A 24522-nucleotide genomic window follows, 5' to 3' on the forward strand; every position below is an offset into this window, starting at 1 on the left:
ACAATAGGGTCCTTCGCACCCTACGGTGCTTGGGCCCTGATAATAATAATAACAATAATAATAATAATAATAAATGAAGACTTGATTCAGATCAATTTGTAGTGAGTGTTATAGTATTTCCAGCTGTTTTCATATACCCACCACATAAAATCCAATGAATATCAATGGTCTCAAAATTATAATTAGCTAAAATATGCAGATGTAGGCCCAATTGTATACAGTTAAACTATAATATATATCTCATTATGTTTCCCCATTCTGATGGTTGATGTGAACATTAACTGAAGCTCCTGAACCGTATCTACTTGATTGTATGCATTGCACTGCTGCCACACAATTGGATGAATAGATAATCGCATGAATAAGAATGTTCCTAATAAAGTGCTTGGTGAATGTATACAGTGGTGGATGGTGGCGATACAGGATGGGAGGGCTAAAAACGAATACCTACCTATACTCACGCTCCAGCATTTGAAAATGTGCCATTTCGAATCTGCCATTTGATGAATGACTTTATCCAAAGCACCTTGCAATAGCACGAGCGCATAGATCTCTCAGTATGGCTGGGACCAGTGGGAATTGAATCCATAACCGTGGCAGAGTTAGTGCCGTGAGCTACAGAACTACAATATAGGCCTCTACTCTGTTATAGCAATAAAACTATGAAACCAAGCCTTGAAATCTCCATAACTGAACTGTCAGTAATGTAGCCTACCCTAAGCAATTACACACTGGCTAACGCACGTCACATCTGTTGTCTCAGTTTGCACAGCCACTATTTTATAGACTTCATTCTGTTCTGACCTCTTCATTGGTTTCGTGGGACAGAAATTTGAATGTGCAAAACAAAAATAGACTGATATTGCAAATGCGATATCTGCCGTTGCTTGACGAGGCCAGCAGGCTAGTCAACCAAGCAGTGTCTGACTTTTTGACTCCTCCCCCGACTGCAATCGTCTACTCACGCCTGTTTTCGAAGTGAGCCGAAAGTCAACTCAAACAAGCCTATGTCCTGTCTTGGAATGCTAATCTTATTGTTTGCTTAATCGTTCTCTGTTCCTGTATTTTTCTCTATCCTTCTAGGTAACAAGCTTCCTACTCCCTCCTCCTCCTTTAATTTGATATTATTGAGAGCTTCTTATATTGAAGAAGAAAAAGTATGTTTAAAACCTCCCTTTGCAATAGAGAAAATTATAAATAATAATAAATAATATAATAATAATAATACATTTTCTGTATATAGAACCCCTCTTTAAGTGAAGGACACTTAACAGAACAGAGGATTAAAAACAACAAGTCTTAACAGAAAACATTGAATATCATCCCAAGAAGAGGAGATGAAACAAATTAAAATAAACAACAGACACCGTACTTTGACAAATAATCAAATTATTAGCACACAAACATTAATGACTTATGTAGCAGTGATTCAAAGTGATTCAACAAAGAAAAAGAAAATACTAAATACAGATAATAAAAGCAATTACAATGCAGTCCATAAGTATTTGGGCAGTAATGCAATTTCTGTTCTTTTGGCTCTGTACTCCAGCACATTGGATTAGAAATGAATAAATGAATATGACGTTAAAGTGCAGACCTTTAACTTGAGTTTTCCACATACATATTGGGTCACCTGTGTAGGGACTACATCCCTTTTTTTACATAGTAACCGCATTTGAGGGGACCAGAAGTAATTGGACAGTTTGCTTCTCAGCATCAAAAAAACTTTTTCCCAGGCTACACCAGGCATTGCTCTTTGCCAAATTTGGTGAACATTGCATCAATTTAGTAGAAGCTAAATATTTTTTTAAAAATTAACTACCAAGAAAACAGGATATTTAGTTTGCTGGTTAACAAACTCATGTATGTGCTAACTCATAATAACGCAATAACTGACTGTACACTTGAACACGGCATCAACATTGATCAAAAGGTAAACCTATTTAAAATAATTCAATCACAACTTTGCCAGTTAATTAAGTTACACATGAACTGCCCATATATTGAAGCTAGATTTTGCATTTGCATTATATTTCTATATGTGCTTTGTGGACTTGGAGAAGGCTTTCGACCTTGTCCCCCGGGGAACCCTGTGGGGTGTACTGCGGGAGTATGGGGTACCAGGGCCGTTGTTACGAGCCATCAGGTCCCTGTATAACCAAAGTGAGAGCTGTGTCCGCATTCTCGGCACAAAGTCAAGCACGTTTCCGGTGGGTGTTGGACTCCGCCAAGGTTGCCCCTTGTCACCGGTCCTGTTGTGGTATTCATGGACAGGATCTCAAGGCGCAACCGAGGTGAGGAGAGTGTCCGGTTTGGTGACCTCAGAATCGCATCTCTGCTTTTTGCGGATGATGTGGTTCTGCTGGCTTCATCGGACCGTGACCTTCAGCACGCACTGGAGCGGTTTGCAGCCGAGTGTGAAGCGGCCGGGATGAGAGCACCTCCAAGTCCGAGGCCATGGTTCTCTGCCGGAAAACGGTGGATTGCTCCCTCCGGGTTGGGAACGAGTCTTTGCCCCAAGTGAAGGAGTTCAAGTATCTCGGGGTCTTATTCACGAGTAAGGGAGATCGACAGGTGGATCGGTGCAGCGTCAGCAGTAATGCGGGCGTTGCACCGGACCGTTGTGGTGAAGAGGGAGCTGAGCCGGAAGGCAAAGCTCTCGATTTACTGGTCGATCTACGTCCCAACCCTCACCTATGGTCACGAGCTTTGGGTAGTGACCGAAAGAACGAGATCGCGTATACAAGCGGCTGAAATGAGCTTCCTCCGTAGGGTGGCCGGGCTCAGCCTTAGAGATAGGGTGAGGAGCTCGGACATCCGGAGGGAGCTCGGAGTAGAGCCGCTGCTCCTTCGCGTCGAAAGGAGCCAATTGAGGTGGTTCGGGCATCTGATCAGGATGCCTCCCGGGCGCCTCCCTTTGGAGGTTTCCGGGCTCGTCCAACTGGGCAGAGACCCCGAGGGAGACCCAGAGCCCGCTGGAGAGATTATATATCTCTCCTGGCCAGGGAACGCCTCGGGATCCCCCAGGAGGAGCTAGAATGCGTTGCTGGGGAGAGGGACGCCTGGAATACCCGGCTTTGCCTACTGCCCCTGCGACCCGCGATAAGCGGGTGATGATGGATGGATGGATGGATGGATTATATTTCTAGTTTGGGGTTACTGGCGATTTGAATTACACCGATCAGCCACAACATTAAAACCAACTGCTTAAAACAATTTGTTCATTATTAAAAATGCTTTAAACTGTATAAACTTGTCTATAAACACTTCATATTTCATTATATGACATGAAGTGAATTGCATTCAAAATTTTAATTTCTAAATGAAAATGGAAATCTTGTAAGGTCATTGGGAGGGGGGGTGCATTGTTTTGTTATGAAGATATCTTGGTACGTACTGGTGTTCATAATCACATCCACCTTAACAGGTGCTCCAGGACCTGTATAATTTTTAATATTTAAAAACATAAAGACCCAATCAGGAACGGGGCAAATATTTTTTCATGGCACTGTACTACAAGTACAAAATACTTATGTTGCACAGAGCTCAATAGCAATGTAAGTAAGTATAAAATATACTTACATAGATTGACTCTGGGTAAAGCCAAGGAGTGCCAGATGATCCTTAAATTGGTCACCAGTAGCCTGCCTGCAAAAGGAATTAGGCAAAAATGGTCACAGACAAAGCCACGTACAGACAATCTGTGGGCATATGGTGGAGACTGCAACAGAGAACTGGAGAGGAATTGTCATTGAGGACCTCTGCACATGCCTGGTAGCGAATACCTGATAAGTACAAAATAAAGCCATTACTACATGAGCCCATGGAATCACATATATTCATGGCTAGAGAGTGTTGTTTGGGACAAAGCAAAGTGGGGTGCCAGCAAACTCCCTGCTTTTATTTATTTTTTAATTCATTTATTTCAGATTTTTCCCTTTTTCTCCCAATTTGGTAGCCAATTGTACCCCATCTAATCCAATTAGAGTTAGTGTTAGATACACCGCCCACACCCCGTCCCTCGGCGGCCCGAAGGAGAGCAACACGCCGTCTCGTCTCATGCTCGTGACTGTGATTCCGTGGCGTCCAAGGTGCTTTTTTGTGCGGCGATCAGCTAACCCTGCCAAATCCCTCCCTCTGGAGCAGCAAGCCAATTATGCGGCTCCACGAGAGCCGGCCAAACTTGGCTTTTGGCAGGACCGGGAATCGATCCCTACTGCTTTTAAACAGCCTCTAGATGCGAAAACAGAAATTTATTAAAAGTAGGGTTGTGACAAATCATCAGTTTTTGTAACCGGTTACCATCCCATTTTTTTAAACGGTTCACCGAAACTGCTTATGACTGCTAGGGGTCGTATCTATTTTTTTTTTTTAAACTGGATTACTGAGAAATTTAATTTCCAACTTTATTTTGGGCCATCTGAATAGTTAATGTCAACACTGTAAGTCAGATAATAGTAAGTCAGCCTCATTGCCAAATTAAATATTTACATTTACACTGACATTGTGTAACCTCAGTTGCAGAAAATCTGTAGTTAAATCCCTGTAGTTTACGTCCAGGCATGCTGGTCAATCGCGTGTCATTTTTTTAAATGCATCATTAAAAAAGTTTCATCCCTCTTCTCTATTGCTTCTGCCTGATTGACTTGATTGGTATGAAATCTGTAAATATGTTGCTGTTAACAACTTTGTTACAGACGGGGTTGTGCACTCAAAATTCTGTGGTAACGCAATATTTGCCTGATATAATATAACACCAGGTCTTTTTTTTTCCATAGGCAGCTGGTCTAATGATTTTACTTTCATGCCAATACAGGTCTCTGTACAATTTGATATATACTTATGTAACGGTGAACTTGCATTTTATATGCCAATGCATTTTATATGGCGTGGGACAATCGCGGTGGTGACATTAACGTGTCCATTTTTCGCTGAAAGCAGGGAATATACGATGGATAAATAGCTAATGATAATGGATTGCTTTATTTATTTTTATGTAGATACGGCATCGTGGAAAGCAAAGGTCAGTTTGCCGGTAGTTTGAATCCGCGTGTGAACGCATAAGCATGGATGAAGAAACGCCATAGAATAAGCCATAAGTGAACGAACAGCAACAGATTTAAAACACACAGACATTATTTATAATAATAATAATAATAATAATAATAATAATAATCATCTTTATTTATAAAGCACATTTAAAACAACCATGGTTGACCAAAGTGCTGTACAAAACCAGGCAATAAAATTTAAGATAAAATGAAATAAAATGAAATAAAATGAGATTAAATTAAATTAAATTAAATTAAATTAAATTAAATTAAATTAAATTAAATTAAAGACATGTACATTACGCGATCTACGCGATCGCGTCGGCAACCCCGGGGAGCGTGTCCGGGCAGGCAGAGGCTGCGGCAGGGCCACAACATCAGACTTGGGAGGACTCCGCATTGGACCAGGGTCAGGAGAACCACCAGAGTGGCTGATCACCGCCTCCCTGAGGATCCTTCGTCAGGAAACAGAGGTCGCTGCCCGGTGTGAAGACCGCCGGTCTGGTTTCTGAGTGGAGGGGAGTGTCACTCGAGTGGAGCCAGGCTTGCTCAAACCGCGAGCAACATGTAGGTCCAAAGTATTGTTTTCTTGGGGGTCTTCCCAGGGCTGAGTGAGTCTGTCCAACACTTGCAAGGTGTTCGTCAGCCGCAACTCTTCTGGAACTGGGGGTAAGGAGGTGCGCCTTCCTTGTCGGCTGCCCGTCGGGACAGTAATCCAAGCAGCATTAGCTGTGGAAGCTGGAGTGCTGCAGTTCTTTGGCTTAGCCCCCAACTGTGACCAATCCTTCGAAGCCGCCCCCGCCACGGGGAACTCGGCCTCGGGGCGAAGCAGCGAGACAGCAGCATCAGTTCCACGGGGTTCCATAAATGAATCGAGGAACAGCTCATCGTCTTTAATGGAGTGCAAGATGGAGATCCGTCCTTCCAGAACTGCAATCCTCTCATTTAAACTTTTACAACTTTCGCAGTGTAAAGAGGTCAGGATTGACATTTTATTATTCTGTAATACGGTAATACGTCTCTCGCCGCGGGGTAGGCCGCCCGAGCCTCGGACTGGAGTACCGAAGGCCTTTTTGGAGCAAGAAGATTGGTGGAAAATAAACTTGTGTGTCCGTGCTCTTCTGCTGGTAATTTCTGCCGGAACTTCTCCAATGTTGTGTTGCCCCTTACGAATTTGACAACTATAGTACTGTAGCATTCAATTCGATGCAGTGTTTGCATTCTTAACCCTCTGAAATGGCCGCAGATTGCTGGCTTGTACGACAGTAGCTTGTGGATTGAATGTAAACAGCGTATTGTCATATTTCATGCAACATGTGTGCAATGATGTGCATAGCGTAAAGCTACGTTCAGTTTGCCGGTAGTTTTAATTTGTGTGTCAACGAATAAACTTGGATCTTCTGTGAACCTTAAGAAACAACAAAACATTACAATAAGCCATAAGTCAACCAACAGCTACAGAAATTATTTGATAACTCCAATATTGTAGCATTCAGTTCCCTGTGGTGTTTGCATTTTAAACCCCCTGAAACAGCCAGATTGCTTGCTCGAACTACTGAAGCTAGTTAGTTGTTAGTTTGGAAACACAGTAATATGCCTGGTAATGAACGTGCATTTCTTTTAAACCAACTTACAATTTCACCTTCAGAAAAAAAATATTGGTTATCGGTTATCAATTTTTTGTAACCGGTTACAAATCAGTTTCAGTTAACCGGTTAAACATTTAACCGTTCACACCCCTAATTAAAAGTGTTCGAGCCTCCTTACAACATTCTGTCCCATGCGCACATAGCAAGGGTATTTTCCTCTGTCTTTGGAACAAATTGAAACACTCCACCAAATGCACAAGTTTTATTACTATAAAATTATTATAAAATATTATTCTATTTATTTTGTACTTTTATAAGTTGCTTTTCAGCTTTGTAGCCAATTGTGACCTATTGCCTTTTGTTTTTTATCTTATCAGCCCTACATAAAAATATGACCTATGTGAGAGTGTATGTTCACTATTTACATTTGACTGCTTAATACACTACAGGCTGTACCAACTACCTCGGGGGGGGGGGGGGACTATACGACACTCAGTGGAACAAACTGTAACTTGTACTACTGCCTTTTCAAAATACATTTTTTTTGTTGCTTTTTCCCATTGTACCGTGATGTCAAACCATGGTGGGAACAGAACCGTGACACCGCTAGTTTGGTGGCAGCTAAAGGTCATTAAGTTTAAGGGGGTAATTACATTTTCACAGGATGATTTACATTACATTACATTACTGGCATTTGGCAGACGCTCTTATCCAGAGCGACGTACAGACTAAGCCGGAGACAATCCTCCCCTGGAGCAATGCGGGGTTGAGGGCCTCGCTCAAGGGCCCAACGGCTGTGCGGATCTTATTGTGGCCACACCGGGATTCGAACCACCGACTGTGCGACCTTGCGTGTCCCAGCCGTTTACCTTAACCACTACACTACAGTATTTGGGTGATAGATCGTTTTTTAATGAAATAAATGAAATAGTCAATTAACAAAATGTGTTTGTTTGCTCATGTTCCCTTTGTCTAATATTACATTTTGTCTAAAGATCTGAAACAATTCAGTGTGACAAATATGCAATAACAGAGCATATACTTTTTCACAGCACTGTGTGTATCTTATAATAATTCACAACTTCTGCTGAATTCATTTGTTCAGAAAGCAACAATAATTTTAATTTTGGATCTATTTTCCTGGTCAAATAAACTAGCTAATATTAGGTTTTTAGCTAAAAGATGAAGTCTCTGTACCTGTTGTGGTTTATCAGGGATTATTGTCATGGGTGGAATGCAACACGACCAGTTGGAACAATCGGTAGAACCAATCTATTTTATAAACATAAATTTACCTCGGTCTCCATTGTTCCCTTTGGTATCTTCAATTGAATCCAGGCAGTCTATCAGGACTTCACCAGGTCTCATTTTCATTTGCCTTTGGGAGAGTCAAGACGTGTTTGTTACATGGGACAGCTAACTAGCCGCAATTAAGAAGTTTCATCAACTCAATTCAGTTTCAGAGCAGTTTCAACTCTCAAACAGAGTTGTTCAAAGCACAATAATTGAAGTTTTTATTTCTGCACTTCGCCTAATTTGGTTTTAAATTCAGTTTTGATTCAAATTAGTTCAGTCATCTTAGCTGTTTCACTTTCAATTACTTTATTTTTGTGATTTCAAAGATTTGTATAGTTATAGCATTTCAGCCAATATTGCATTAGCCCATAACATAATACTGTTAGTCCTAGTATTGATTAGCCTAACCTTGAAGCAGTAATATTACAAGTTTGTAAATATGTAATGGCCAAAATGTTCATAATTCACCTGCCTATATCCGTGTGCTTGACAAGTCAAAGCCATCAGAGTGCTGTGTTTTGCCATTTTGGACACGGTTTTGAGTACACGTGGACCGCCGTCCAGAGCTAAAATTACCACACACCTTGGACATGGCCAAAGCCACATGGCCAAACAAGAACAATCGTCTGGAAGTCACTCATTTCCTATGAGAGTTGTAAACCAGCTTGCAAGGGATTCCGACCCAGTATGATGCAGAGATTTCATGTAAGACCGAGGCTTTGGGTGCGACTGACTTCTGACCAAATGACCAGAAGTCATGCATTTCAATAAAGAGAGTTCCTCACAGGAAGCTAGCTTATTTTTTAGACTTATACTGCTGTAGCTTATCCACCTAAAGTTATGATGCGTTGTGTGTTCAGAGATGCTCTTCTGCATACCACTGTTGTAATGTGTGGTTATTTGCGTTACTGTCAGCTTCCCATCAACTTTGACCAGTCTGGCCATTCTCCTCTGACGTCTATCATTAACAAGGCATTTCCATCTGCAGAACTGCTGCTCACTGGATTGTTTTTTTTTTTAACTCTAGAAAACCTTTCTTTTTCTTTTTTTTTTTCCAAGTCTGAGAAACTCAAACCACCCTGTCTTCCAACAATTGTTCCATGGTCTAAGTCACTTAGATCATATTTTTTCCCTGTTCTGATGGTTGATGTGAAAATTAACCTGACTGTTATCTACTTGATTGTATGCATTGCACTGCTGCAACACAATTGGATGATTAGATAATCTCATGAACAAGAATAAAAACGTTCCTAATAAAGTGCTTGGTGAATGTATACAGTGGTGGCTGGTGGTGATACAGGATGGGAGGGCTAAAAACTAAAAGTCTATTACCTACCTATACTCACGCTCCAGCATTTGAAAATATGCCATTTCGAATCAGCCATTTGATGAATGACTTTATCCAAAGCACTGTAGGGACTACAACTTCCACATTCCCACAGGAAAATTCCGCGACGTCCACCACGAATGACGTCTAACTTGGTTCAGCCAATCCCGTAATGGAGGGAGCAATAAACTTTCCTGTATAAGAGCAAGACACGTTCTTGGGATCTCTCTCTTCTGCTCTCTCTTTTTTTCTTCTGCTTCTTCTGCTTCTTCTCTTCGACGCACCCTTTTTGGCCATTCGCTTCAGCTCATCTGCTCCGAGACTCGGACAGAGGCTGAATGCTGCACAGCGCACTACCAGGCTTATGGACACACCCAGTTACCTTGCGGTAACTTCGTGGCCTATAGCGAGTGGAAACTGGTGTACGCGGTACGCTACATCAGTTTACCCCTGCAAAGCTCACCAAAGAACAACTGCAATGAACATCCTTCCAGCAACCGAGTGGACCAGACGACAACGCGCGGCTAAGACGCCCCAGCCTGCGTATCTCTCCAGGACACGCATTCACAGCACCATCGCGCCTCCTATAAGGACAGCACGTCTTTTGGATCCAATGCGTATGGACTCAGTAAGAGAACAAACATTCAGGCATAGCCAGTGTTTAGTTTAGTCTTAACTGTTTTTGTGAATCTGTTTTTCAATATTTACCATCCTACCATTGTAATGTGTTTGGTTAGCTACATATATATAGTGTACGTGAATTGATTCGCCGTCTTTTGCGCATATATAGAGTAAAACTACGCAAGTAGTCCCTTCTCACAGTTAACTTTAACTCATTACCACACCCAGAACTCTAGCTTACTCAAGCTAGCTACTCCCACCTTTCCTTTGCTGAAGCGCCCGCCCGCCCCGTGCGAGGACCCTACATAATCTGGAGCCCTGTGCGAGGACCCCTACATATTTTGGCGCCCCATGTGAGGAAGAGTAGCTTTGGCTCAAATTTCATGTCTTGTGACTTCATAATGAATTCCCCTTCCTAATTTGGAGCTCTGCTCTGCTAATTCAGCTTTTAGCTTTATTTGGCTTGAGATATGGAACCCATATCTATTGATGAGTACCTTTCCTTTTTAGCCCATGGTTTAGCACCTGGCTACATAGCTTTCCTGAATCAGATGAACCTCACTGATTGTAGGAAAGAAATGTTCTCATTACTCAACGAGAAAGGTCACTCCCCCAACCATTCAAAAGACCCAATTCTCAGTTGTCTGGTCTTGAACTTTGCCAGACAGGTTCGTCTTGCTCTACAGAGCAACAAAACCCTGGAATCAGAGATGGCATACCTTGTAGCAACCAATAATGTAATAACGGCCAATAACGTAATACCTGCCAATAACGTAATAACTCGCCAATAATGTAATAAAGTTTTTGAGCCAATAACGTAATAACATTTTGCCAATGATGTAATAAGTTACTACGTTATTGGCTGGTTATTACGTTATTGGCCTAGCATTAAAAAATCCTTTGAAAATGTAATAACTGCAGCCGATAATGTAATAATACATAGATAGGACTGCATTTCTTGGAAATAAAAGATTTTTTTGCAGTTTTTGTGCAGTTTGCTCATCAAAAATAGATATAGTGGATGGTATAGTTGTCATATTCCTTCATCAAGGATACGTACTATGCAGCACTCTCTCTCCTTAATTATGGTTGTAAGAGCCAATTTGAGAATTATTTGTTGTACAAAATCTTTATTTAGAATATTGTTTATTTGCTTAGATATGTAAATTCATAATGTCATGTCAGTGTCTCTGTTGGATGTTGCATTGTCAAATTAATTTACCACATTTTTTTCTTGGAAAACATGTAATTAAAACTTTTTTCAAACATTTCACAAGAAAATTGTTTAAACGATTCAGTCCTCACTTAAAACTGTATTTAAATAACTGGACTGGCACTATAATGGCACTTAACTCCAATATACAACATAGAACATGAACACTCATTTACAAATGTAAAAAAAAAACTGAAGAGAGTTGAACTAGGGGGAAAACATCAACATAAAATTGCCATTACTTCTTCCAGTAAATGTCCTTAACTTTGTACTGCCCAAAAGCTACATTACTGAGAAGAATCCAGGCTTTCATCCATCGGCTGTCCTTGCCAAATAACTGTTTTATGCGTAAGCTTATACCACTGTTGCGTCCAGCAGCCTTGTAGAGCTTCATAATACTAATGGAACAGTCATCTTCTTTGTCCAGTTCTAGGCACTCTGCAAGTGCTTCTCTTATATATAGGTTGGGATGGAATGGTGCAGACAGTTCACGGAATAAGAGTGAGACTTGATTGAATGTCCCAAGCATTGACATATCTTGCTTGAGAGAAAATTCAATAATTATTGATAAGATCTCTGAAGGTAGGTATTGAACTCCAGGCTCATTGCCAGCATCCTCAACCATGTCAAGCAAAGGGTTAGCTATAGATTGAACATCAGCATTAGGTAGAAACCCCGGTTCAGGCTGAGACAGAAAGCCAGATTCATCATCAGGCAAGGCAGGTTTGGCAACAGGCATAGAAGCAGGTTCGGCATCAGACAGAGCACCAAGTTCAGTGTCAGACAGAGGGGCAGGTTGGGACACTCTATGCATCTCTGCCTCTTGAATGGCCTGAATGTAAGTGGGAATAGGTCCATCTAAACTTAAACTGAAACTTACATAATGTTCCCCCTGTCCCTCAGCGAAATGTCCAAGAAACAAAAGAGGCAAGCTTTCACAGTAATCACCAGATGGTGATATTACAGAGGTGGCATCCAAACCAAGAGTCGACACAATAAGGAACTGAACATTAAAGATCTGGGATGCTCTCTGAAGAGTTAGGTGGTCACCATATGTGTCATGTTGTGCCATCCTCTGTAAATATCCCCCCCATGTCTCCTCAACGTCCCATCCACTCCCTATGGATTAAATGTTAGGTTGGACACTATTTCTTCACGCAATGTTTCTGCAGAACGGAAAATTCCAATAGTGGCCAATTGATCAGAAATAGCAGCAAACTGGCAGTTGCCATCAGGGATCAGGTCAAAGCGAATGTTCAGGTTTGATGATTCAAACTCCTCCAATCTGTCTTCATGTGTGTAAGGTATTCGCAGGTCCATTTGTTGAACTGATTTGGGCTGAGACTTTGAGCGCTGCCTTTCTTCTAGTCTTGTCACACTGGTCACATTAGAAACTGAGAACCACTTTTGTGCTGGAGTGGGGCTATTTGGCATTTGAAACTCAACCTTGTATTTGTGCAACTTAAGGTTTCTTGCCACAACGACACCTGATATCACAAATTGTTTCTGTGAGACTCTGTGATGGCCACTCTTGACCCTGACCAACACATTATCATGTAGCCTATACATAGAGACTTTAAAATTCACAGATTGAGTCTGTCGGCGTATGCAGTGTTGTGTTGCTTTTTGTGCCCTTTTCATGATCCTATTTCTTTCATCCACAAACAAAAGCCTCTGCTTTTGGGTGGGCAGTGTTTTGGATAATGCATGACTTTGTCTTCCGTAATAAATCCGAAAAGGAGACATCCAACTCAAAACTTCCTTTGGGTCTTCATTCATTATCTTTGCATAAATTGGCAAATGCTTAACCCAGTTCACTCCTCCTTCTTGATATCGGACTAAGTCATACATTATTTTTTTCCTTAGGACACGGTGGCTTCTCTCCACTTTACCTTGGCTCTGGGGATGGTATGGAGAGCTCTGAATTATTTTTACTTGTAAGGACTCCATAAGTTTTTTTACAGCACCTTTGAACTCCTTCCCTTGGTCATGCTGTATGACTTTTGGTGGACCATGCTCATTGTAAATGTCTTCAAGGTGTCTAGCAATCTCCGCACTGTGTTTACCTTTCAGTGGTCTTAGCTATACATATCTACTGAACACATCTATTACAGTCAGGATGTACCTATATGTGACTTCGCCATACTTGACCCTCCATTTACCTATGTCAACAAGGTCTACCTGGTGTCGATCTTGAACTGCTTTGGCCGTGATAGATTTTGGTATGGGTTTGTTCCGGAATGTTGCCTTGTGGAGCTGGTAACATCTTGATCTGTCCAAGGTGTCTTTCACACTTGCTCGGCTGACTCCCAAGTACTGTTCCCTAAGGTATATGTTTAATTTTCTTACACCAGAGCCTTTTGTTTCATCAAGAGCCTTATTTACAACTGCAGAGATAGCTAACTTTTCTTTTTATACAATGCACAGGCCTAATGTACTGTTAAAGTTGATATTTCATAGTAAAGCATGATGATGAGCTCAGTAGGTTGGTACACATTGTTTACTAAGCTTTTATTTTGTCACATTTTATTTTTACATCAGGTTTAGCTAACACCATTTAATTCCTTATCCTACACTGCCACCTCGAATAATAGTGGAGAAAATCATAACCTACATTGATATAAACCTCAGCTCATTCAGCTGTCTTATTATCGCAGATATTTCCATGCAACACTACACAACAACTTATACAAAAGAATGCAACTGCAACAATATCTACTGAGATATAAATCTATACCTATACAACTGTGTATGTATCATGCTAGCAATTTTCTTATGGTTAGACTAGCTATTTGTGTGTTAACTTAAATGTTTCTCAATTATATAAGAATGTATGAACAAGGATTCCATTAAATTAAGGGTGTTAACTGTAGTAAATCAGATAATTTTTTACCTTTCAACATGTTTGAAGTAAGGAAGTTTGCAGACAACTAAGGAAAGTCTAATCAGTCTAGTCAGTCACATGACTTTGCTACCTTGACATGAATTAGCTACTCCATTGCCATCTAGTGGTGAAATGCGGGTGCTGCAAAAGAGAATATTTTCTACATGGTCTCTCCCCAGAAAATAAAATGCCTCTAAGGCATCCTGCATAGGGGGGTGTGAGTGTGTGTGTGTGTGTGTGTGTGTGTGTGTGTGTGTGTGTCACTTTCTATCCAGAAAATAGAAAAATGATACATATATTACATTATCGGTTACATTTTCACCTAACACTGAGCAAACACATGTAGGTCACATGACCACTGTTCTCTTCCTGAATTCTAGCACATTCCACTAAGTGATCTAACTACCAAATACACTTCACAGTAATGAATAAAATACTATTCCTCCATACATGAAATTATGAATTTACATATCTAAGCAAATAAACAATATTCTAAATAAAGATTTTGTACAACAAATAATTCTCAAATTGGCTCTTACAACCATAATTAAGGAGAGAGAGTGCTGCATAGTACGTATCCTTGATGAAGGAATATGACAACAATACCATCCACTATATCTATTTTTGATGAGCAAACTGCACAAAAACTGCAAAAGAAATGCAAGAAATGCAGTCCTATCTATGTATTATTACATTATCGGCTGCAGTTATTACATTTTCAAAGGATTTTTTTAATGCTAGGCCAATTCTAGACCCCTACATCATCTGAACATTTTCATGGCTGGGTCATTCCTGTTGGTGCTCCAACTTCTGGACACCATCCAATAACTAACAAAACACCTGAACTAACAAAACGACTAACCCTTTCACCAAGGTTTCTTTTGTTTTGTGACAATGTATTCACTGTTCGACCTTAGTGTTTCACATTGTTTGTATCATGTGTTTTAGACCAGTTTAGTTAATTGTTGATAAATGCCTGGATGTTTGTCAGTCAATTGTGAACTGTGTTACCGACCCAATGTACTTGACCTGTGGACTGTGAACTGAATTTTGTGCTCTCAAGGAACACTGGCTTCAGCCGCATCCTGAGACCACAGGGGGGATGTAGGGACTACAACTTCCACATTCCCACAGGAAAATTCTGCGACGTCCACCACGAATGACGTCTAACTTGGTTCAGCCAATCCCGTAATGGCAGGAGCAATAAACTTTCCCGTATAAGAGCAAGACACGTTCTTGGGATCTCTCTCTTCTGCTCTCTTTTTTTCTTCTGCTTCTTTTGCTTCTTCTCTTCGACGCACCCTTTTTGGCCATTCGCTTCAGCTCATCTGCTCCGAGACTCGGACAGAGGCTGAATGCTGCACAGCGCACTACCAGGCCTACGGACACACCCAGTTACCTTGCGGTAACTTTGTGGCCTATAGCGAGTGGAAACTGGTGTACGCAGTACGCTACATCAGTTTACCCCTGCAAAGCTCACCAAAGAACAACTGCAACGAACATCCTTCTAGCAACCGAGTGGACCAGACGACAACGCGCGGCTAAGACGCCCCAGCCTGCGCATCTCCCCAGGACACGCATTCACAGCACCATCGCGCCTCCTATAAGGACAGCACGTCTTTTGGATCCAATGCGTATGGACTCAGTAAGAGAACAAACATTCAGGCATAGCCAGTGTTTAGCCAGTTATAATGCTACATAACATTAACTGGCGCCCCGGTTTCGTAGAGAGTAAAATCCCTACGTTATTTGGCGGCCCGTGCGAGGACCCTACATAATCTGGAGCCCCATGCGAGGACCCCTACATAATCTGGAGCCCCGTGCGAGGACCCCTACAGCACCTTGCAATAGCACGAGCACATAGATCTCTCAGTATGGCTGGGACCAGTGGGAATTGAATCCATAACCGTAGCAGAGTTAGTGCTGTGCGCTACAGGTTGAGCTACAGAACTACAATATAGGCCTCTACTCTTACTTATAGCAATAAAACTATGAAACCAAGCCTTGAAATCTCCATAACTGAACCGTCAGTAATGCAGCCTACCTGAGCCATTACACATTGGCTAATGCACGTCACATCTGTTGTCTCAGTTTGCACAGCCACTACATTACATTACATTACATTATTGGCATTTGGCAGACGCTCTTATCCAGAGCGACGTACAACAAAGTGCATACCCATAACCAGGGATAAGTTCGCTGAAAGACCCTAGAGGTAAGTACAATTTCAACTGCTACCTGTACAACAAAGATAAGGACAAGGGCCAATTTTTTTTTTTTTTTTTGAACAAACAAACAAACAGAGCAAAAGTCACCAAAGTTAACTATCCAAACACTGCTTACCTAGCCAACTAAAAATACCGATACACAAAGCAAGTCACAGAGACAACAATTAAGGTTCACAGGGAGGTAGGGAGGGATGGGGAGAGGTGCTGCTTGAAGAGGTGTGTTTTCAGCTTGCGCTTGAAGGTGGGGAGAGATTCTATAGTTCTGACCTCAACGGGGAGTTCGTTCCACCACCGTGGAGCCAGAACAGACAGTAGTCGTGAGCGTGAGGTGGAGGTTCTGAGAGGGGGAGGTGCCAAGCAGCCTGTGGAGGCTGAACAAAGAGGTCTGGCAGGGGTGTAGGGTCTGATGATTTTTTGCAGATAAGCTGGGGAAGACCCTTTAACTGCTTGGAAGGCTAGCACCAATGTTTTGAATTTGATGCGAGCCATGACAGGCAGAGAGTGGAGGGAAGTAAGCAGGGGGGTGACGTGTGAGTATTTGGGAAGGTTGAAGACCAGACGAGCTGCTGCATTCTGGATGAGTTGGAGGGGTCTGATGGAGGACGCTGGGAGGCCAGCCAAGAGGGAATTGCAGTAGTCCAGGCGGGACAGAACCATCGCTTGGACCAGGAGCTGGGTCGAGTAGGGGGTGAGAAAGGGGCGGATTCTCCGTATGTTGTATAGGAAGAACCTGCAAGACCGGGTCACCGCCGCAATGTTCTCGGAAAGGGACAGTCTGCTGTCCATCACCACGCCGAGGTTCCTTGCACTGGGTGACGGCGTGAGTGTGGTATCCCTGAGGGAAATGGAGAGATCCAGATGGGGAGAGGTATTAGCAGGGATGAATATCATTTCAGTTTTACCTGGGTTGAGCTTTAGATGGTGGTTGTCCATCCAGCTCTGGATGTCCCTCAGGCAAGCAGAGATACGGGCTGAAACCTGCGTATCAGACGGCGGGAACGAGACGAAGAGTTGGGTATCGTCCGCATAGCAGTGGTAGGATAGCCCATGTGCAGTGATCACAGGGCCAAGGGAGCGAGTGTAGAGAGAAAAAAGAAGTGGGCCAAGGACTGAGCCCTGGGGAACTCCTGTGGCGAGGGGCCGAGGTGTCGATACCGAACCAGCCCAGGCAACCTGGAAGGAGCGACCAGAGAGGTAGGACTCAATCCAGTCCAGGGCTGTGCCACAGATGCCCGTTGCTGACAGGGCAGACAGGAGGATGGAGTGATCCACAGTGTCGAAGGCAGCAGAGAGATCTAGAAGAATGAGGACAGAGGAGAGGGAGGCTGCTCGTGCGGCATGAAGTGACTCACTGACGGAGAGGAGCGCAGTCTCTGTCGAGTGGCCCGATCTGAAGCCAGACTGATGGGGGTCTAGCAGGTTGTTGTTAGAAAAGAAGGAAGAAAGTTGAGTAGAAGCGGCTCGTTCTATAGTTTTAGAAAGGAAAGGAAGAGGAGATACCGGGCGGTAGTTCTGGATGATGGAGGGATCCAGGGTAGGCTTTTTTAGCAGCGGAGTGATGTGGGCCCTCTTGGAGGATGCCGGAAAACAGCCGGAATACAGGGAGGAGTTGACAAGGGAGGTGACAAATGGGAGAATGTCAGGTGTGATAGTTTGGAGAAGAGGGGATAGGGTCAAGGGCACAGGTTGTAGGGCGGTGGCAGAGCAGGAGTTGAGAAACATCAGAGTCTGTAAGGGGGGAGAAAGTGGAAAAGGAAGGGATGGGCCTAGAGGGGGGGAAGGGCACAGTGAGGGGGGCGGTGGTTGTAAAGGATCTGCGGATGACTGTGACCTTCTCATCGAAGAAATCAGCAAAGTCATCAGCAGCGAAGGAGGACTGAGGAGGAGGAGGCGGTGCGAGGAGAAAATGGAGAAAAGTTTCCGGGGGTTAGAAGCAGAGTTCTGAATTTGTGTTTGATAGTATTTTGCTTTGGCGGCAGTGACATCGGAAGAGAATGCCGCCAGGAGAGACTGGTAAGTCATGAGGTCGGAAGCGTCTCTGGATTTCCCCCACTTCCTCTCCGCTGCGCGGAGGCTGGCCCTGGAGGTACGGAGGGTGTCAGATATCCAAGGACTGGGAGGGGATGTGCGAGGTGGCTTTGAGACAGGGGGACAGAGAGAGTCAAAGGTGGAGGAGAGAGATGAAAGGAGGGTGGCAGATGCAGAGTCAGCGGGGAGTTTGGAGAAGGATTCGAGAGGGGGGAGTGAGGCGGTGACGGTGCTGGCAAAGGAAGAGGGTGAGAGGGAGCGGAGGTTACGGCGGGCTGAGGAAGTGTGGGTGGGAGGAGGGGGAGGAGGATGGGGAGGAAGAGGGAGGGAGAATGAGATGAAGTGGTGATCAGATGTATGCAGAGGGGTAACCGTGAAATCGGAGCATGAGCAGTTCCTTACAAAGACAAGGTCTAGGACATTGCCCGCCTTGTGGGTTGGAGGAGAGTGTTGCAGGGAGAGGCCGAAGGAGTGGATTAGCGGTAGGAAGGCAGCAGACTGGGAGGCTTCTAGGTGGATGTTGAAGTCTCCAAGGAGAATCAGTGGGGTGCCATCCTCAGGGAAGGAGCTGAGAAGGAGCTAGCTCATCAAGGAAGTTTCCCAAGGGCCCTGGAGGACGGTAGATAACTGCAATGAAAAGGTTAGTAGGGTAGGATACTGCAACAGAATGGAATTCAAAAGTGGACATGGACAGGTCAGAGAGGGGGAGAACAGAGAATTTCCACGAGGGGGAAATTAAAAGACCAGTACCACCGCCACGCTAGCGTCGCTCTGACACGCCTATTTAAATGGCCTACAATTGCTCACAAGCAATACCAAATCAAAGCTAATCTACTGATAAATTCCACAGCTATTTAAGTTACTTAAGACAAATGTTCAATCACTCTACAGGTATGCAACCAGTAGAAGTGATTAACAGGTAATAGACAAACAACCTGGCTCAAGCCCTAACCCTTGCTGTTCAAATGAGCAATTAAAAAAAAAATCAACGTTACCGCGTCTAGAGGAAAACCCGCAGCGATACTAAGTCAAGCAGCTCATTTTCACTTGTCTCTGAGGTGTACCATAGTGTACCATAGTATTACACTAGTGATCAGCTAACTAAAAAAGAGAAATGGTCAACCAAGTCAAACAGAAAAATGTGGTGGTATAATGATATCGTAGTTTTATCCTATCCATCGCAGAGCTAACTTGTGTCCTTTTTTCTACAAGTTCATTATGTCTCTGTATGGAGTTACAATTAGCTATCTAAGGCCACCTTCATCAAGCTGATAGGCTAACGTTACGTTAGCTGTACCCAGCATTCATTGGTTGGCGCCATTTCAAATATGAGTTTCCAAATCGCGCTTCCACATTTTCTCTCAGAAGTGTTTAAAATCTGTAATGCCTTACCGTGTCTACTCTGAAAAGTGAGTTATTAGTAGGGATGTGACAAATCATCAGTTTTCGTAACCAGTTACCATCCCATTTTTTAAATGGTTAACCAGTTAACCGATACTGCTTATGACCACTAGAGGTTTTTTTGGTTTTTTTACTGGATTATTGAGAAATGTAATTGTATTTTTAAACTTTGCCATGTCAATAGTTAAATGCCAACATTGTAAGTCAGATAATAGTAAGTCAGCCTAATTGCCAAATTAAGTATTAACATTTACATTGATAGTGGGCAGTGTAACCTCACAGCTGCAGAAATCTGTAGTTAAATCCCTGTAGTTTATGTCCAGGCATGCTGGTCGATCATGTGTCATTCTTTCCAAATGCATCGGTTAAAATTATAATTTGTCATGTTTTCATTCCTCTTCTCTATGGATTCTGCCTGATAGACTTCATAGACTTGATTGGCATGAAATCTGTGAATATGCTGCTGTTAACAACTTTCTTACAGACGGGGTCACACAATATTTGTCTGATATAATATAACAGCGGGTCTATTTTACCATAGGCGACTGGTCTAATGATTTGACTGTCATGCAGGTCTATGTACAATTTGATATATTCTTATGTAAGGGTAAACTTACATTTTATATGCCAATGCATTTTATATGGCCCAGGAGAATCGTGGTGGTGAAATGAACATGGTCCGTTTTTCACTGAAAGCAGGGAATTTTCACTTTCAATATCCAATAGATAAATAGCCTAATGATAATGTTTTTCTTTACTTATTTTTATGTAGATACCGGAAAATAGTGGATAGATAGATAGATAGTGGAAAGCGAATTTCAGTGTGCCGGTAGTTTGAATTTGCCATTGTCAACAAATAAACATGGATGGACTATACAATAAGCCATAAGTGAACTAAAAAGCTACAGACTTAAAACAAACAAAAATTAATTGATAAATATAGTACTGCAGCATTTCATTCCCTGTGGTGTTTGCATTCTTAACCCATTCTTAGTACCACTATAGCTAGTTTAGAATGTAAACAGCGTATTGTAATATTGTAGAATTGCAACATTTGTCCAATGATGTATTGCATTGTTTATTTTTATGTAGATACAGCATAGTGGAAAGATAGGTTCTGTTTGCCAGTAATTTGAATTCGCGTGTCAATGAATACAGATCTTCTGTGAACCTTAAAGGTACAATAGGTAAGATTTTTGTGTTAAAACATTGTTATATTGACCATTGAAAAAGGCTCACTGACATGTTGACTCACCTTCTGCCTGTGTTGACGGTCCTTAAATTTGGGTTTCGAAATATGCAGTTGACGGACTGGCATTCTGTACAAAGACATCATATAGCTGTACAATAATAAGCTCATTAGTTGAAAATTGGTTCTAATGGTATTGCCGTTTCAATGGCCAATGGCGTTTCAATGTCAGCATTTTCACAGAGAAGGGGTGGTAAAAATATTGTTGTGGTTTGAACGTGTTTGTTGCTGCAATTCCTCTCTTGACCATTAGAAGTCTGAATTTGCCAATTGTACTTGAATAAACTACATAACGTTACAATAAGCCATGAGTCAACCAAAAGCTACAGAAATTATTTGAGAACTATAATACTGTAAAATTTAATTTCCTGTGGTGTTTCATTTTAAACCCCCTGACATGGCCAAATAGCTGGCAAGAACTACTGTTCATTTGCTAATTTAGAATGTAAACCGCAATAATACGCCTGGTGGTGAATGTTCATTTATTCCACTATTTCAGCTTCAGAAAAAAAATGTTCAGACCCCGAGAGAAAACTTAACAGTTTCAGAGAACTACAAATGCTTGTACTTTTCCCACGATCATGAAATAAAGCTGGACCAAGATTGAAGTCTGCATAGGCCTGAATCATTCTTAACTTAACTATTCTTCAACAAATTGGTATCTCAATAGAAGTAGTGAGTATGGTCATGCTTCGACGAGATACCTACATTTTGAATTTAAGATAGTTTGGTAGTTCTGCCCTGCTTACCTAATTGCTCAAGAAATTGGGAAAATAGTATACACTCAGTGAGCACTTTATTAGGTTTTCTTTTGACTTTTTACATTATATATTGCATCTTCTGCTGCTGTAGCCTATCCACGCACGCCGGTCCGACTTGTTATGTGTTCTGAGATGCTCTTTTGCATACCACTGCTATAATATGTGGTTATTTATACTGTCACCTTCCTGAGAGATTTGACCAGTCTGTCCATTCTCCTCACTGGATGTTTTTTGTTTTTTGCACCATTCTCTGCAAACTCTAGAGTTGTGGTGCGTGAAAATCCCAGGACATCAGCAGTTTCTGACTCAAACCATCCTGTCTGGCACCAACAATCATCCAACGATCAAAGTCACTTAAATCACTCTTTTCCCCATTCTGCTGGTTGATGTGAACATCACCTGAAGCTCCTGACCCGTATCCGCTTTTATGTATTGCACTGCAGCCACATGATTGGCTGATTAGATAATTGCATGAATAAGTAGGTGTACTGACAGGAAGTTTTTTTTGGAACTCTTAGAATGGGGGGAGGGGGTTATTATTGTCCATTTAGTATTTTTGTAGACACATTACACGTATCATTGCATGTCAACTCAATTGACAGTGTAAGGAGCTTATTAGTTTTTGTCAAGTTTAGTGAAAATGAAGATCTTCAGCTGAAGACATAATTTTACTGGCTGTGCTGCCTGTGTCTATAGGCCTACATCATCTTGTGAGATGTTGCCTCTGAGGATGGAGGTTGCTGCACATCTGAGACTGGCCGTCAATACAATATAATACATTTCATGAGTTATTCACACAATAACTGTTCAATCAAGTCTACAATCGGTTTAAATATTAAAAATGACAGAGATAAGAACAGCATGAGATGCAGAGAACTACAAAATTGGGAGAGATCAAGCTTAATATGCTATAGGCCTACATAAGCGTATACAACTACATCATATTTCCTAAGCTACCAAACAGACGTTCACTGGGAATGTGAACAACATAAATTTAAGCAGTAAGCCAACACATCTGCTCCCCAGCACTTGCTTGGGCTTCTTTTGTCTTTGGCCATGATGGAGCTGTAAGAAGGCAAAGTGAAAATTGCACTGGAACAGAGAAAAGGAGAACGCACACACTACCAGTAGCCTATATTGCCAGTATCAATGCAAACGTTTTTGAAGCCGAATCAGTGGCGGTGATATAGTAGCAAACTCAGAAAAATGCAGCAACTTTCAACTTAACAGATTTTTATACATGTATATATTTTATTGTAAAAAAACAAAAAAAAAAAAAACACAGTGAACAATACAGTCAGTGTGTTGTGCTTTTCCTATTGACAGGAGTAGCCAATAGGATAACTAAAGCTATATATATATATATATATACACACACACACACACACACACACACACACACACACACACCGCAACTATGGTTAGTTGATTTGTTGACTTGTTGATTTGATCTGATTTTGATCTTGATTTATACAAATGTTCTATAGTATCACAAACAATGTAGCCTGTCTGTAAAATGTCTCTGTCTGTCATGCGTGCATAGGTTACACGTTTGCCTGCGCGTGCCTGCGCCTTAAGATGAGGAAGGGCCCACAAAAAAATATTGGACTGGGGCCCATCCTAAATAGATGCCGTCACTGAGCAAATGAACTAAAGCCGCAGCGTAGCTATGATTGTTTCCTCATGCAAACGCAATATTTTCGCTGTTAGCCCATAGCGCCATTCGTTTTCTATGCTGCATAATTGGTGAAAACATCGAGACGGAACGGAGTTTCTCGTCTTAATAAAATTTCGAGTGTGATTCCGCTGACATAAACAGAAAACATGAGCTAGACAGCGGTGTGACAGCGGGGAATTGTCGCTTATGCGTGAAGTAGGCTTTCGACTATGTTGTTTCTATTTGACTAATTGTGGTTCAGACAACGTCGAGTTAACAAAAAACAACGAGCAAAATTAACTGCCGTATAAAATAGGTTGGTCACTAGAGCAAATCGTAGAATGAATGTGGTGTTTAACTCGTCTCCCAAAGCAGACTAAAGAATCAAGTAGCCTACGTCTCAGTCACTTAAAACGTTCAGTGCGTTCGTTTATTACAACTCTGTGCTCTCTGGCTACTGCGTATTATGCTAACGCTAGCTAACTAAAGACTAATACCGATATACGTGTTCATACTTACTGCGGGGTAATGTCAAATCTGACATCTCTGTCCTCCCACAGAGCATCCAACACAGACGCCATGGTCATGTTTTTTATTATTATTATTATTATTATTACTTTCTATCTGGCTGATGACTTTAATCTATCTTTCTGCTGTACGATTCCGACCAAGTAATTCCATGCGCCTGCTCATTCAGCGACACTCTTCACCCTAGCAACATCACAACGGGTAGCAAACTGGGTCAAATTTGTGTGCGGTTCGAACAGGGGGCCAGGGTTTGCCATTATCTAAGAAGCTCGCAAACTCCAGTGGTTACTCGAAGCATTGCAGTTTTGGAAGCCTGGTGCCAAAAAGCAATTGTCTCCATTGAAGTCCGCTGAAAACTACAAATTTACCCTGGCCAAAATATATTAATTTGGACCATACTTTTGAACTAATTACTCTCCAGTGACAAATTTATTTTCTGAGCTGTATAGAAGAAGATATGGGATTTATTTCATTCCAATTTGGTCCGCTTGGTTTTACATCACATTGCACGCACCTGTTTACTGGAGGCCATGATTGACTCATTGACCGATACACTGAAAAGGGTCAACATCATATATATGCAGCCCTGCAGGCCATGGTTCTAGGACCCCAATGCTATGCATCGATCCATCAGTCAAACCTGAGGAAGCTGTCCAGCTGTCAACGATGGAGGCTTGTCTTATAGACAT

The 24522-nt window shown here is 42.1% G+C and overlaps 1 protein-coding gene across 1 annotated transcript; it reads right to left on the minus strand.

The window, feature by feature from the left end:
- Positions 1-1372: 1372 nt before the first annotated feature.
- On the minus strand, positions 1373-24004 carry bbs5 (Bardet-Biedl syndrome 5). Its single transcript, XM_061236756.1, has 4 exons — positions 23825-24004; positions 7936-8018; positions 3583-3648; positions 1373-3439 (listed from the first exon to the last, which is right to left on the minus strand). Exons 1-4 carry the CDS (start codon positions 23890-23892, stop codon positions 3312-3314), a joined length of 345 nt encoding a protein of 114 aa, XP_061092740.1. The 5' UTR covers positions 23893-24004; the 3' UTR covers positions 1373-3311.
- Positions 24005-24522: the final 518 nt, after the last annotated feature.

Source organism: Conger conger, chromosome 3 (genome assembly GCF_963514075.1).
Source record: "Conger conger chromosome 3, fConCon1.1, whole genome shotgun sequence".
NCBI classification, from domain to species: domain Eukaryota; kingdom Metazoa; phylum Chordata; class Actinopteri; order Anguilliformes; family Congridae; genus Conger; species Conger conger.

What these genes read in the sequence shown, in the direction of transcription:
- bbs5 (XM_061236756.1), bottom strand. Translation starts at nt 23,892, where the DNA reads ATGACCATGGCGTCTGTGTTGGATGCTCTGTGGGAGGACAGAGATGTC. An exon ending in AGGGAACAATGGAGACCGAG is followed by an intron (nt 3,649 to 7,935) that starts GTAAATTTATGT and finishes TTCCTTTTGCAG; the next exon opens with GCAGGCTACTGGTGACCAAT. An exon ending in TTTACCCAGAGTCAATCTAT is followed by an intron (nt 3,440 to 3,582) that starts GTAAGTATATTT and finishes AAAATTATACAG; the next exon opens with GTCCTGGAGCACCTGTTAAG.